The sequence below is a fragment of the Osmerus mordax genome, chromosome 9 (genome assembly GCF_038355195.1).
Source record: "Osmerus mordax isolate fOsmMor3 chromosome 9, fOsmMor3.pri, whole genome shotgun sequence".
NCBI classification, from domain to species: domain Eukaryota; kingdom Metazoa; phylum Chordata; class Actinopteri; order Osmeriformes; family Osmeridae; genus Osmerus; species Osmerus mordax.
Genome location: NC_090058.1, coordinates 9,246,118 through 9,261,725, shown reverse-complemented (window position 1 = coordinate 9,261,725; position 15,608 = coordinate 9,246,118). Strand labels below are relative to the sequence as shown.

Here is a 15,608-nt window from a genome sequence, read left to right as displayed (position 1 = left end):
AAGGCTGGGTCAGTGAGAAAATAAATTATTTGTATGATGAAATAAAAACCCAACACACACAATGTGTTGCATGTATGAACATACAGTAGAATATTGTTTTAAATACATGAGGGTGCGTCCCAAAACCAATACATACTATTTAGTATGTAGCCTATGCACCACAGTCCTAGACTAAATAGTATAGTAGCGACGCGCAGTCATAATGTGTTTTATGGCGGAACATATTTTCACGAACTTTGTCTACACGAACATTGTTCTACAAACCCTACTTTCCTGTTGTCACACGGCAACGTAAAAACGTGGAGCTAGAAACTAACCTGTGTTCACTGGAACTAGCTAGCTAGCTTTGTATTATCAATGTTATGAGAGAGCAGTGTCTGTACCGGCCTCTAAAATGCAGATATCCAGTGTAAATGATGTGAAGATTTATAATTTAAGCCACGGCAAATCTCTTCCTGAGGTAAGAAGACTTTGCTTTCTAGTTGCTTGCCAGTTATATACAAGTGCTAGCTAGCTATAATTCCAAGAAGAGTCTTGCTAACTAGATGGCTATTTATTGTGGATGTCTCCTTAAAGAATGGTGTACTATGTCTAATACGTTTAATGGTTCAGTTTTAGGGTTAGCGTTACAAAACATGTATAGTGTTGACACAGTTGAGGATCATCAAGCCATCCCAAAATGCTACATTGCTCTGTAGCTACTATGCCGTTGCAGTTAATTAACTGAATGTATAACTAAACACATCCCTTCGTTTGGGATACTAGCTACTTCATAATGTGGGACATGGGCGCATGTATTGACAGGAATCGGGCAGCTAATAATGTTAAACTTAATTCATGTCTTGCAGTGGCTTTCAGACCGGAAGAAGAGAGCATTACAGAAGAAAGATGTTGGTGAGTTATGATTTCTATAGCATACCCAACTTGATTTAGTCTATTAACAGTTACTGGTCTTTAGACTGTAGCCTATGTTCTAAATACTCACCGTCTCCGCTTTGAATACCTCAGACATTCAGCGCAGGATTGAGCTCATACAGGACTTCGACATGCCCACGGTGTGCACCTCCATCAAAGTGTCAAGGGATGGGCAGTTCATACTTGCTGCAGGTGAGAGAATCACTAGATGTATATGTACTTGTAGGGGTTATCGTGTTTAGGTGATTTGGACACATGCTGCCATCATCTATAGACACAAACAAGGGGGGCATCTTGACTGAGAGGTTCTTTTTGGATCAAACAGCATTTACCTGCTTGTAATATACAAATCCTGAAAATAAGTTCCATCTTTTCCAATCAATGACAATTCAGGAACATACAAACCACGGATCCGCTGCTATGATACTTTCCAGTTATCCTTGAAGTTCGAGCGTTGTCTCGACTCGGATGGTAAGCATAACAATATTTTATAGAATGTACAGTGCTGATATCTGTATCTGTAAGTATGTATTGTTATTCTAAATTTATTATCCTCCTCTGGGAGTTCAATACAGCTCTCCTATGTTAACATTTAATATGGTGTATCGGCTCCTCAGTGAAATAATCCTCTATTGAGAAGTGAGTGTCTGGTTTGAGGAAAGAGGATCCTGCAGGAAAATGATTCATTGGGTTTTGTTACCAGTCACACTCCAGTAGGGATCTAATCAGACTCACATTCTGGAATCCCACTGTGTGACTGTTACTATGCTGCCACTTGTTACTGTAACCATGGTTCTTCATTCTATCTGATTTCAGTTTAAGGCAGTTTTATGACAACCCAGTGCCCTTTGTTTGATCCCATTTTCCAGGGTTGGAGCACGCACAATGCAGTGTTTCCTTTAGGATTTCTTTTAGCAGTGGGGGCAGGTCTGTCCGAACCCCCCCCCCCCCCCCCCCCCCCCCCCCAAACATATTTTCGTCCTATTTCCCCGAATGCAATAAGGTTAGGCTACTTAAAGACACTTTGCACTCATAAAGTATGTTCTAAATGGCACAAATGCTGCCAATTAATAATTGACGTAACAACTTATTGTAAATGGTCAGTTGTCTAGCCTATCGATTTGAGGTAGGCCACTCGGAAGCATGTACACTGTCTGCTTCATTTGATCTTGATAGGCTAAGCATCCTGTAGCAAATAATAACAATAAACCCTCTATTTATTAATTAAAACTACTTCAGCATAATAATGCACCTAAAATACAAATGTGAGTAAGGGCAGCAATCGCTATCGAATCAACACACATGCAATTTAGCTAGCAGGTGAAGAATACAAACACCACTTAACTTAATTAAAATTTGCAAGAACTATAGACTAATACTATAACAGGCTTAAATGAACTGTCAACATAAGTTATACGACTTACAGTTCTCAAGGACGCACACACGCAATCTCAACTGCGGTGTGAAGCGTGTGTCCGTGCTATGCTATATCCGACATGCACTCTAACAATCACGGCTGATAGATGGCCTTTTGTACAGCCCTATTTCTGATACCGTGGCGGCAGAAATTTAGCCGTTGCGTGCTGACGATCAACATAGAGGAAACACTGCAATGTCTTACAGCTCCCTCCCTTCATTACCACATCAAACTGTCCTTTTCACCCATCTGAAAGTGCAGTAACGAATCAGTGATATTGTGACATGATGACCTCACCCGTATTTTACTTCTCTCAACAGTCGTTGCCTTCGATATCCTCTCTGAGGACTACTCCAAGGTATGCAGAAACCATCCTGGCAGTCTTAGCTATCTGTTAGGGTCACAGACATGAGACATAAGACATCTCGGTTTCAAGCCAATTGGAAAAGTCCCAATGCCATAAAAAACTGGAAACGGTTACATTTGAGTTGTTAATACATATGTGATAAGCAGTGAATAGGAATTAAATTGTGTCTGTGTCCTTTGTTGTTTGAATGTCTGTATAGCTGGTGTTTCTACACTGCAACCGATATGTGGAGTTCCACTCCCAGCACGGCCACTACTACAAGACCCGCATACCCAAGTTTGGAAGGGACTTTTCTTACCACTACCCCTCCTGCGACCTTTATTTAGTTGGGGCGAGGTAAGATGACATTCGATTATTTGATTAGGCCATAAAATAACTTAACATCTTAGGTGAAGTCTGGATTTTCTGTTAAGATATGGTAGCAAACATGTACTGAACTAAATTATGTTTTAGCCAAGTTTAAAACTCTTGTCTTTAATTGACCTGAGGGATCTGTCATGTTGAGGTGATCCCATTTAAAATCTATTTTTATTGCCACTGTATCCTGTAGTGAGAACAGCTCTCTTTGTCCTCTTCCAGTTCAGAGGTGTTCAGACTGAATCTGGAGCAGGGCAGGTTTCTCAGCTCCCTGCAGACCGATGCTGTGTGAGTACCCCTGTACTGCACGGTTGGTGGTTCGAACATTAATTGGTGGTCAGAACATTAGTTCAGAGAAGATGTCTTCCTCTAGCCGCCTTTGTGTGTGACTCACATGCCAAATGACCTTTTGTTTTTTGTCGATAGGGAGCACAATGTGTGCGACATCAACCCTGTCCATCAGCTGTTAGCCACAGGAACAACCGAGGTGGGTAGTGTGTACTCTGTGAGAGAGTGCTGTGGATGTGGGAGTTCTCATGTGAGCTGAAGTCTGGGTTGACATGATGACGCATTTTGGCCTGCAATGTTACGTTACAAACTGACATTTTTGTTGCCTTGATGGCTCCACATCAAACTGGAACGAGTTTTATGGCAATTGGATTTCCAGTAAAAAACAGCTGTTCATCTGAAACGCCAATGTCGTCCCTAGTTTATTTCCTGATTTGTGTCTCCAGGGGAAAGTGGAATGCTGGGACCCCCGGGTGAGGAACCGTGTGGGGCTGCTGGACTGTGCCCTGAGCAGTGTGGCAGAGGGAACAGAGTATGTACACACACACACATAGACTGGAGTCGAACAATACATCAGAATTTCAGACGGAAATGTTATAATGTCCAGTTTTTCGGACTGCTTTTATTTTCGTTAGATCTACATTTTATACGTTACATTGAACATAGCCACTGGTCTGCAACGTGAACTACTGTAAACCTTTTCATATAATTTGAGCATGTTACACACACATATTCTCTCTCTAGGAATATAGATGGTTGCCTTTTGTTTCTGACCTAATTTTTATATTATTCAGGGTGGAAGGTTTACCATCTGTGAGCGCGCTAAAATTCAATGGCTCTCTCACTATGGCAGTGGGCACCAGCACTGGACAGGTTGGCTAGAAACTAACATCTGAAATATTATAAAGGCAATATTTGGGGGGGTAAATTCGTTTTAAAGATCATGCCCAAGCACATTCAGCTTTGTGTGTAAGACCATAACAAACTAAACACTGAGAGTCACCTTGTTATTATGTATTGATTCAAGTAGATTACTGATTTTAATGTCTTTGTCACAAACTCAGGTACTTCTGTATGACCTGCGCTCCAATCGCCCCCTGCTGGTAAAGGACCACTACTACGGCCTGCCCATCAAATCCCTCAACTTCCAAGACCACTTAGACCTGGTGCTGTCCGCAGACTCCAAGATCATCAAGATCTGGAACACTGACACGGTAACATGACGCTTCTGCTGCCGACTTCATTTCCAGTCAGCTGGGCAACTAGGGTGCTCAAATCTGTTTTCAATCTTTCTGTGGAGCAGTTAAATATTTGATAGAAAAAGCGACCACACTGCCTGGAAAAAGTAGTAATAAATCAAGTGTGCTTGTGTCTCGTGTTCCACCCACCCAGGGAAAAGTGTTCTCCTCCATCGAGCCCCAGACCAACATCAACGATGTGTGCATCTACCCCAACTCAGGTGGGCATTTCTGATAACTCCCACGCAACACCTATGGTTTAAGTGCAATTCTATGTGTGAAAACAAAAAAAAAGCAAAAGCTGTCAAAACCTTACTGATTAAACACATATTTCTCTGATCAAAGTAGTTCTGATGATGAGTATACACCAACTCTGATTAAAGGAAAACATCAGATCACTATGAGTAACTGTGAAATGACACCTTGCTTTTTGATGTGAAACATTTTTATATGCTAGATTCACATCCTTGTATAGTGCCATTCCCCCTACTGGTAAGAAAGGGGAAATGGCCAGTAGGGGGAATCATGACTTTCAAGAAGGCCTATCCTTCACTACCTCTATGGTATCTCTTAAACATGATACCACAGTCATAGGAAGAGCCTGATTTGTGACTGATTCTACTGTATAATGTATTACTGTATGCTCCTCTGTTGCTCACTTTATACAAAAAGATTGCTCTTGACCTACTGCACATTGCTTTTGGGACAGTTCTTGCTTGACTTAAAACAAGACAACTGATTCTGTACTTTGTGGCGGTAGTAATACATTTATTTTATAATTCAAGCACATCTTATTCACTAACGTCTTCATTTTGTCCTAAACTCACAGGGATGCTTTTCACAGCCAACGAGGACCCCAAGATGAATACATTCTATATCCCGGTGAGTTTCGGGGTTTTACACCGTCCATGGTCATGACCCACCAGGCTGCGGCAGGATGTTTATTGTGTGAGAGTGCATGCCCCAGAGATCCGCAGTGGAACACAGAGTTCAGGGTCGAGGTTCCTGGGGGACAGTGGGACACAGTTCAGGGTTGCGGTTCCTAGGGGACAGTGGAACACAGTTTATGGTCGAGGTTCCTAAGGATTGTTACTGCGCAGGAGTTCAGGGCAGCATGACCTCAGGAGGGGTGTGAGTCTGCTGTTAAACGCAGCACGAGCAGCATCACTTCCTTCACAGGCCGACTGTTGTTATCTCCACGGTTACAAATGCAAAGAATGAGGTTATCTGAGTTTGCACTTTGCACTATGAACAATTTTACAGTGAAAACCTTTGACTGTATTTGCCTCATTCCACCTCAATGAATGGCCCTACAGTAATGTGTCAAAATATGGTATGTTCTCTCGTGTGTGCACCAATGATGTACATGGGGATGAACCAGTTTGTTTGTCCTGCGGCAGGCGCTGGGACCGGCACCTCGCTGGTGCTCGTTCCTCGACAACCTGACTGAGGAGCTGGAGGAGAGTCCGGAAAGCACTGTCTATGACGACTACAAGTTTGTGACCCGCAAGGACCTGGAGAACCTGGGTGAGAGCCCCCTACAGCTCTGGAGGGGCCGCACTCCCTCTCCTCTCTTTCCCCTTTGCCTTCCCGCGTTGAACAACACCACACCGTTCAGGGACAAATCTCCCTTTTGTTTAGTTTCAGGCAGTGGAGATTGCAGGCATTGGAGATACACCACTTTTTATGCCGGTGTTAGGGCGATATCAGTTCTACATTCCTGCTAGGGCTACACAAGCAGTGTCATGTCACAAATCTAACGAACACAAACAGCTCTTTATGCAAATGCAAGTCGGTTTCTTTTGGGAAAACCAGGCCTACATCACTAGAGAATTTAAACACAATGCCATGTCCAAAGCCATTAGCAACCCTCTCCTCAGAAAGTAGCCCGTTCGGTGATAATTAAGTACTCAAATCAGGAAGATCTACAGTAATCACTTTAGACGTTATGACTCACTTAAATATGTGGGCCAGTTGGGGTTGGAGGCACCACTTACCCAGTGTTTCCTACAGAGGGTTGAAAGAGGACAGATTGAGAGATGGTGGGGGCGGGGGGGCAGGGGCTGGCGAGTACTGGAAGGGTTGAAAGGAGAGAGGAATGTGGGGTCAGCAGTACAAAGATCGAATGACAAGAAGAGGAGAAAGGCGGTTGGTTGAGGGGGAATAAAAGGGGTGGGATGAGGGGGACGGGGCCACGAGAGGAGGTCCCTGCAGCTGTGTAATATGGCCCCTGTTATGTAACATGAAGGCAGTTGGCTGGATAGATGGAGATTTCTGGGGAAGGATCTTTTTTTCTCTCTCTAGAATGCTGTTGCACGCACACTTCCAAACACATGCGCTCACTCATTTGCACTCACGCACACACGTACAGCTACACAGACACAAGTCCACGGCTCCTTCATTCACCCACCCCCACACATTCCATACACGTAAAGTAGACCCGGGAGCCATGGGTCTTCCTCAGTTTTTACATTATGTTGTGTAAGAGGTCTGTAATGTCCTCTCAAAGCTTCCTTATCTTCACCTTAGCCACCGGTTAGTTTACTGGTGCATTAAAAATGACTTGCAAACAGCATGATACATGCTAACCAAGTGTATTAAATCCATAAGTGAACTTTTCCACAATAGTGGCTAGGCAAATATTTCCCAGTATTTAGCAGTTTTTTTTATCAGCATGTTTTCTGCAAAGGTTGCCAAATCATGATTGTAATGTCCTTGCCAAAGTGAAAAGAAAAAACATTCCAAATTGAATTAACTAGTTTATGAACTAGACTTTTGAAAGTTCACTTTTCTCCTTCCAACCTTATCCCAAACATATGTTGAGCCAGTAGTGAGTGTCTTGGTGACTAAGCCCTGTGGTTTCCCAGGTCTATCACATCTGGTGGGGTCTTCTCTCCTGAGGGCCTACATGCATGGCTTCTTCATGGACATCAGGCTTTACCATAAGGTTTGTGTTTGTCTGTATGACTGGCAGTGCTGCTGTTTTTTTCATTGTTGCTGCGCAGTGCATTTGAGCATGTGAGTTTAAGCAATTGTGTCAGGCTGGTCTGTAAATTCTGACCTGTGTTGTTGGGACTGGTGCTGCCAGGTGAAGACTATGACCAACCCGTTTGCATACGAGGAGTACCGCAAGGATAAGATCCGTCAGAAGATTGAAGAGTCTCGGGTCCAGAGAGTACAGGTCAAGGTAAGATATCTCGAAAATAACGTTTAAGCGGCAACTCTTTTCTTATGTTTCTCAAGACGGAATCAAACCGTCATCATACAGATAGAGCATTTACGATTCTCGGCCAAGCACTTTTGAAGTAGTAGTGTGCCAGTCAAAACTGTCCCCATTGTTACGCACTTACCTTCTGTGAAGAATCACTTACCTTGATCATCAGAGTACCCACATACGATACACCACCAGGACTAATGACTTATCCCTTATGACAGACGCTGCCCAAGGTGAACAAGGACCTGGCCCTTAAGCTGATGGAGGAGGGAGACAATGAGGCGGAACTGGCCGCCCGCAAGAAAAAGGGAAAGGTGAAGGATCCGTGTTTTCTGTCTCTGTATCTCTCTGTATCTCTGTCTCTGTATCTCTCTGTCTCTGTATCTCTCTGTATCTCTGTCTCTGTATCTCTCTGTCTCTGTATGTCTCTGTATCTCTGTCTCTGTATCTCTCTGTCTCTGTATCTCTGTCTCTGTATCTCTCTGTCTCTGTATCTCTCTGTCTCTGTATCTCTCTGTATTTCGAATAAATGAAAATGTAACAAATAAGACAGAGATTCTGTCCTCCTCGTTAAGTATAATGTTATTTCTGTCATCTAAAGGACTTGAAATAAGAAACAACTGAAAAACCATCATTATCCCCCCACCCTCAGGTTGTACCAAGCATCCTTGGCGACAACCGTTTCCAAGTGATGTTCGAGAACCCCGACTACCAGGTGGATGAGCAGAGCGAGGAGTTCCGCCTGCTCAACCCCATCGTCTCCAAGGTGGGCCAGAACAGGAGGAAGAAGCTGCGTCTCCTGGCCCAGCAGGCCACCGACGCAGAGCAGGTGAGACGCAACGCTGCGCCGTTTCATACTTCAGCTCTCATTTCGATGTATGCACAGGGAGTCTGTGAACCAAGCCATGAGTGGTCGTATGTCCTTTCACGTGCTACTGGAATTTGAGTGCGAGGTACAAGCTGTCTGTAGAGCTCATCTCCCTCTCTTCCCTCATCCCCTCTCTTCCCTCATCCCCTCTCTTCCCTCATCCCCTCTCTGCCCTCATCCCTCTCTTCCCTCAACCCTCTCTGCCCTCATCCCTCTCTGCCCTCATCCCTCTCTGCCCTCATCCCTCTCTTCCTTCATCCCCTCTCTTCCCTCATCCTTCTCTTCCCTCATTCCTCTCTTCCCTCATCCTTCTCTTCCCTCATCCCTCTCTTCCCTCATCCCTCTCTGCCCTCATCCCTCTCTGCCCTCATCCCTCTCTGCCCTCATCCCTCTCTTCCCTCATCCCTCTCTTTCCTCATCCCTCTCTTTCCTCATGCCTCTCTTCCCTCATCCCTCTCTTCCCTCATCCCTCTCTTCCAGGCAGAGGAGCGGGGGGAGGATGAGCCTGAGGGCCAAGCCAGCTCGGACGAGAGCTCGGACGATGACAAGGGCTGGGTGGATGAGCTGAGGGAGCAGAAGCACCTGCTGTGGATGGAGGCACGCGATCGCAGACGTCAGAACAGGAAGCAGCTGGACCGCAACACCACCCTGGTGGACCAGGACCAGAACCAGGGCCAGGCCCAGGGGAAGACAACCCAGAGTCATCCCCGGTTCTTTCAGATCAAGGCCGGCGAGGAGTTCCGCAGCTTCAGGGATGTCTCCAGGAAACAGAAGCTGCAGAAGTAAGACAATACTGACACTATTACACCACATTCAAATCACGTAGAGAAAGTTCGAAATACTATCTTGGCTCTGTGTCTGGATGCATATTCACCATTCACAGACTACCACATGAATAGGAAATGACAAAAGAGTTCAGCAGTTCAGAGTTTGGACTTTGGGTGTGCTTGCGTGTCCATGGATTTGATTAATTGTCGGACCCTCCGGTTCCTCTTAAAGAAAGACCTAACTTACAAAATACCTTAGTGGACTGAGCACAGATAGGCAGCCCAGCCCAAAATGAGTCTGACGTCATCATAGACAGGTGTAGGCAAAGCACAGGTTATATTTGGTTACATGTCAACTGGGGGACAAATATAGGGAGGAGAAGTGTGTGTGACTCCAAGTCTTCCTGCTGTGTCCCACTTCCAGGGCTTCTCTGGAGGACCGCCTGAAGCTGGAGGAGTCCTCGGGTACCGTGAGCATGGCTGACACGGCGGTGGGGAGCAAACAGGTCACATTCACCCTCAAGAAGGTCAGTGACACAGTAATGACACAACACCGCCCGTTTGTTTGTTCCTGCCAGCCCCTATCTTCTTCTGAATGGTTCCAGTCTACACTGGGCTACCGAGAGGGAGAATGTTTATAACTTTGTTTATGTACCACATTGAGTTTCCTGTGTTTTGAAGTGGGTGACTTAGTCAGGTGTTTAAGTAGAAGTGGCGGTCAACCCAACTACTACTCATTCATTCCTTTTCCAAAGCAGGATTGGGGTATGGACTCTTGATTCAGTGAGATTAATTTTAATGACGGGGGTGGGAGGGGACACACACTGAACATTGTCCAATTGAGCTGCAGGTAGGCTACAGTGTATGAATTGAACTGTCCAATCTAGTTTGACCCTGAGACTCTCTCTCAACCCCCCCCCCCCCAGTCTGAGCAGCAGCAGAGGCAGCAGGAGGCGGAGAGAGATCACCACCAGGAGAGGAAGAAGCTGAGGCGCTCTGCGGGACACCTCAGCAGCGCCAGGGGCCGTGGGCGGGGCCGCGGACAGGGCCGCGGGCGGGGGAGAGGGAGGGGCCATTTCTGAGTCCTACTAACCTACAGTTGACGAACCCGCGTGTGCTCCCCCCCCCCCCCCCCTCCTCCACCAGCCTGTGTTTACCGACATTTCTTTAAGAGAGTGATTTGTTGTTGTTTGACTGTGTTGGCCGAACGGCTTATCCATCCGTTCGATATGCCCCCCCGTGCCCCCAGACCTCTGGACGGTCACGCTGTCAAACGACTTGCTAATGAACAGACACCTTTAATGAAGCGTATTACTGCCTCATGCCTTAGGACTGGAGTTGTTGTAGTACAGAAACCAGTTGAAAGGCCAACCTGGATTACCTTTCTAGTTCTGTATTGAACTCAGTAATCAGTAATGAGTTATGTTCTTAGTGGGTACACAGCACTAGAAAGGTGCCCTGTTTTTTTAGACTGGTATGTGAGGGAGAGAGAGAGGTGTGTGTGTGTGTGTGCGTGCGTGCGTGCGTGCGTGTGTGTGTGCGTGCGTGTGTGTGCGTGCGTGTGTGTGAAGGACACGACACCGTCCTTTGTGTTCTCCCTGCTCATTGTTGTGCCAACATCCTGTACCGTGTCATGTCTAAACCATAAACCATCTTTTTATTATATGGACAATTCCTCTTTCCGTGTGTCTTTCACCTCACCTTAATGCCTCCGGTTCACAGGAAGTCGACGCCTTGTTTATCCTTTTTTGTACAGTGAAGGAACATAAAAAGGATGTGTCAACTACCCGGGAGACACTCTAGAATTAGTCCAGATTTAGCTCTCGGTGTGCTTAAGTTCTGGTTAGAGAGCACATTTATGACGTGTGATATCTGAAACGCCCTTTTTCATATTCCTTTTGTGTAGTAGAAGGATTGTTTATTGTATAAGGTCCCATGGCAACCCTGTGCCCAGAAAATGGCTTTGCTCAGACATGGATACTAAAGTGGATTTCTGTGAATCTCCTGTACAGAGTCTGTGATCGCCCTTTCCTGGAAAGTCGTTTGTCATACTACAGCATGATCAGGCTTGTTCCAGCAACATCTCCTGGTGTGATATCTACGCTGATAGTGCAACATCCAGGATCAACACAACCCCATCCTTGAACTCTCTTTTTATTTTGGCAGCTGACCATTTGTAGTGCAACACCACTGTTATCTACTGTTTCTATGAGTATACACTGTCAACATTCCACAACAAGAAGCCAAAAAATATGTTGCTAAAATCAGGGTGGGGCAAGTGTGTTATTCATAACATTATCAGACACGGCATCATAACAGTAAAGTGAAAGCTAACAGGCAAGGCAGGGTGCATGTATTTGCCACCTATTTAGCAGTGCTAGACTATATCTAGATATCACAGTAAATTAAGGCTTTAGTACGCCTTGTAAAATGTGTCTGAAAAGTGTTGCCAACAGAATTATAAAATGAGTGCTGTAGGCCTACTGTGCTTCATATGCTTGTCAATTGATTGATTGATCTGTATCCAACCTTCTGCCTTACTCACTTTACATGTTATTTTAACAGACGGCTTGTATCCAAAGCGACTTACAAATAGTGAATATGGTAAGTACAGCTGAAAATCAAGGATCAGAAGAGCATAGTTCTAACAGTATTTCGGTTGTTGGGTCAAGGTACGGTCTGTATTTACAAAGTAACCACATCTCAGCTTCCAGGCACCGTACAGAGTAACATCTAAGCTTAAAGGCATGGTACAGCAATAGTATCTAAATGAGAGACATGAAACATATATACCGGAAGACTGACAAAAAATAATAATCATTAAAGTCCTTTTGCTCAGCACGTTACTCTGAGTGGAATTATCTTCAGTGACTTCATGGGAAGGGACTGTGAATTGCTCACAAAGAACATGTTCTTGCTGGTTTTACAATGGGCTGTACTTAATGCCTCTCGACTGACAAATCCAAGGACTTCACAGGGTGTTCAAAAAAGGTCCATCCTTAATAGTGTGACATAAAGTTTCCTGCTTCTCAAGTTACTCATTTTATTACAAAGAAAAAGGAGAGGTAAAGAAAGTTAGCCCTCTACAGTACCTCTCAGTGTCCTCCCTTCCCCTGATTCACACATGGCTGGGTATCGCTCCCTTCTCCAACTTCAAATAGAAACTGGACTACTTCACCCCCCCAACCCCCTCGCCAAACATACATGCTTTGCCTGTGGCCCCATGAAGCATTAGCAACTGCTTCACTTGCATAACCCCCACTTTGTTCTGTTCAGTAGGTGAGCACCACATTACTCGTCGGGGGTTGAAGAGCCTTCAACCCCGACCCCTTTTCTGTCCAATGTACTTACCAATGGATTGAATAGTTTCAAAAGAATGGTCTTTGTTTTAAATAGCCCGTAATCTAAAATTCAATCCACGTAGTCTGTGTTTGTGCTACCTTAAATGAAAATGAATGACATTCTTGAAGTTGAACTATTGTATACACCATGATTTGAATTTGAACAATATATTATGTCCCTCTCTTTGTTTGACAGAGAGAGGCCCCAGTCCTTTGTACTTTGGAAGAAAAAGTGCAGACTGTCACTCAGTCTACTGAAAGGATGTAAGAAAGTCCCCAAGTCCAATGTCATTGAGTGAACTTGGGGGAATATATATATATATATATATTGTATCCCTTGACTTTCTGAAAAGGCTGTGTTTCCTGTATACTCAAACTGCACCACCACGATGACACCAGATTTGGGTCACAGGAAGTAGGTCACCACAATGTGCCACTTCCTGCTCTATAAAAATATGTGTTAAGATATCAAATAATTTGGGGGGGGGGGGGATATAACTGTCTGCTAAATGAATAAAATGTAAAATAGCAAGCCAAAGATGTGTTCAGAAATCGGTCTGGACATTACATTTGGTGTGTTGAGTACATTTTATTACCTGTACATCAACTCAATAGTGTCTGAAGTATTATTTATGTTTTTAACTAACCTAGTTGCAATCAGGATTATCATGAAAACATAACTGGTCATTTCAAATTTGATTATTTTGTCATAAGAGAATATTTTAATCACCATCAAAGTGTTTGTATTTGAGCCAGACTATTCAATTCTAGCTTTGCCATGTTATACTCCAGGAGCCAAAATGGGCATTTCTTTGGAAGAGGCAGAAGTATGCTGGTTCAGGTTCACAGACATAATCCAGCAGTAATGGATCACAGAGTTGGCCAGACAAAAGAAAGTGGGTCTGCTTTAACAGAGTAATCCCCATCGCTTTGTGGTTGAATAGGCCGTCCTGAGAAAGGACCACGCACACGTCAGTGCCTGCCCTCTGACGCGGGTCTGGGGTGGACCTGGCCCGAAAGTGTGGGACGATGAAGGGAGGGACAAGGGGTATATAGGTTATTTCTTAGAAATGGATAACAGTGTTATTGTGCCAAAAGGCTGCCCTTTCATTTTAATCACTCCACCATTTAATTGAATCTAGAGTTGCTCTGACAGGCTACTCCGGGGGTTCGAGAACTGTCTGCAACCTATTATATAAGCATAAAAAGTGATTTAGTGTTATAGGATATAAAGATAATGTGTCTCTGATATTGACTTACAACCAGCTTCGACACAGTAATTTAGTAGCCTAATCCGTCTTTCAGAATTTGAGATATTTCACATGTAATCTGTACTTGACGTGGAATCCTTTTGGGGGTATAATTTTTTTTTGCCATTCTTTCTTTAGCAATGTTTCCCTTTGATGTTAATCTCTGACACATCTCTCTCTGTTCTCCGCTCCTCCTCCTTCAGAAGGTTGGATGGAGTGCAGTAATGTGCTGAGGAGGGACATTTTCCCTGAATTTACCCACATGGCATGTGAACGGAGAAAACGACTTCATCGCCGCCTGGATGTCTCCGTCTCTAACTCGGCCTCAGTCGGCTCAGAATCCAGACAGCTTCACCCCAATGCACTTAATATTGTGTTAAGTCATAAAATACATCCCCTCCCCATTTAAAATTGTAGTCTGTCTTTTCTCACTGCTAAGCCAACTCAGCGTTGAAAGTCCAGGCAGAGCCCAGACACAGGGGAGAAATTATGTGTCAGCAAGTTTGGACAAGCTTCAGTCCTGAGCCAGGGCCTTGTGTATTCTATAAAAAAGACTCCCAATCTAGGAAAACCTCTCATGTTGAGATAGAATTGGCTACAGCTGTCACACTGTTCATATTTTGTTGACCAAAGCTGTGTGTTGGTTTTGTTCATTTCTCATTCATTCAGGCCACCATCAATATATCAATACAGTATATATTCTCTTTCCAGAGACAAACACTCTTCAGCAGGTGCAGTTAATCCTGGATCAGATATAACCCTTGTTTGAATCTTCATTCCTGTGTAAATTGCTTGCAAATAAACTGCATGCCTGTTTTCTTCCTGCTAAAAACGAAATGTATGAAAAACGTTGCACTTCTGAAAAGCATGAGGTCAAGAAGGCTTAGTTAAATTCAGGATTCCTTATTGGGTGATTGACAATACAGCCATAGCTAAATTAAAAGAACCCTCAACAGTTAATTACAGACATATGGGATTCAAGTTTGAAAGTGGGCTGCTCCCCTTTCACAGAAAAGGTAGTGAATCATGCCCAATGAAGGGAAAAGCCATGGCGTGTTTGGTGTCAGCACACACACAAGGACCCTTCTCAGGTTGCATACAGTATGCTATCACAATCAGGAGCAGTGGAATAGTGCTGTGGTGAAGCGTTTCCATTTTGGGACAGGATTGTGATTAAATCCAGAAAAGAAGAAATAAAAAACAGAGCTTTGGAAACAGCCTACAGCAAAACCACATGGTTCCTCTCCCGAGCGTGTGTGGGTATATGTCTGTGTGCATTCACGTGTGTGGGCGGGTGGGGTGAAAGAGAGAAAGGGAGGGAGACAACAAAAAATGTGAAGCTTCCTCTGAGCCTCATCTTCCCCATCTTCCCCACATCATATTGAAATAGTGCTGGTACATTGTTTAACAGTGGGGAGTCAGGTGGCTGAGCGGTGAGGGAATCGGGCTAGTAATCCGAAGGTTGCCAGTTTGATTCCCGGTCGTGCCAACTGACGTTGTGTCCTTGGGCAAGGCACTTCACCCTACTTGCCTCGGGGGAATGTCCCTGTACTTACTGTAAGTCGCTCTGGATAAGAGCGTCTGAC

At 44.5% G+C, this 15,608-nt stretch overlaps 1 protein-coding gene across 3 annotated transcripts; it reads left to right on the top strand.

The window, feature by feature from the left end:
* Positions 1 to 290: 290 nt before the first annotated feature.
* nol10 (nucleolar protein 10) lies at positions 291 to 11,096 on the top strand. Of its 3 annotated transcripts, none has more exons than XR_010877397.1 (22): positions 291 to 460; positions 849 to 894; positions 1,009 to 1,107; positions 1,309 to 1,386; positions 2,653 to 2,690; positions 2,899 to 3,035; positions 3,279 to 3,344; positions 3,483 to 3,543; positions 3,791 to 3,876; positions 4,139 to 4,217; positions 4,409 to 4,558; positions 4,737 to 4,803; positions 5,412 to 5,464; positions 5,983 to 6,109; positions 7,450 to 7,529; positions 7,671 to 7,769; positions 8,018 to 8,110; positions 8,449 to 8,625; positions 9,145 to 9,446; positions 9,856 to 9,958; positions 10,358 to 10,944; positions 11,003 to 11,096. XR_010877397.1 is itself a non-coding variant. In XM_067242973.1 (21 exons), exons 1-21 carry the CDS (start codon positions 395 to 397, stop codon positions 10,511 to 10,513), a joined length of 2,163 nt encoding a protein of 720 aa, XP_067099074.1. In that variant the 5' UTR covers positions 291 to 394; the 3' UTR covers positions 10,514 to 11,096. The 3 variants fall into 3 exon arrangements, 1 of the variants encoding a protein (XP_067099074.1); XR_010877396.1 differs by having other exon boundaries at positions 10,358 to 10,952; XM_067242973.1 differs by having other exon boundaries at positions 10,358 to 11,096.
* Positions 11,097 to 15,608: the final 4,512 nt, after the last annotated feature.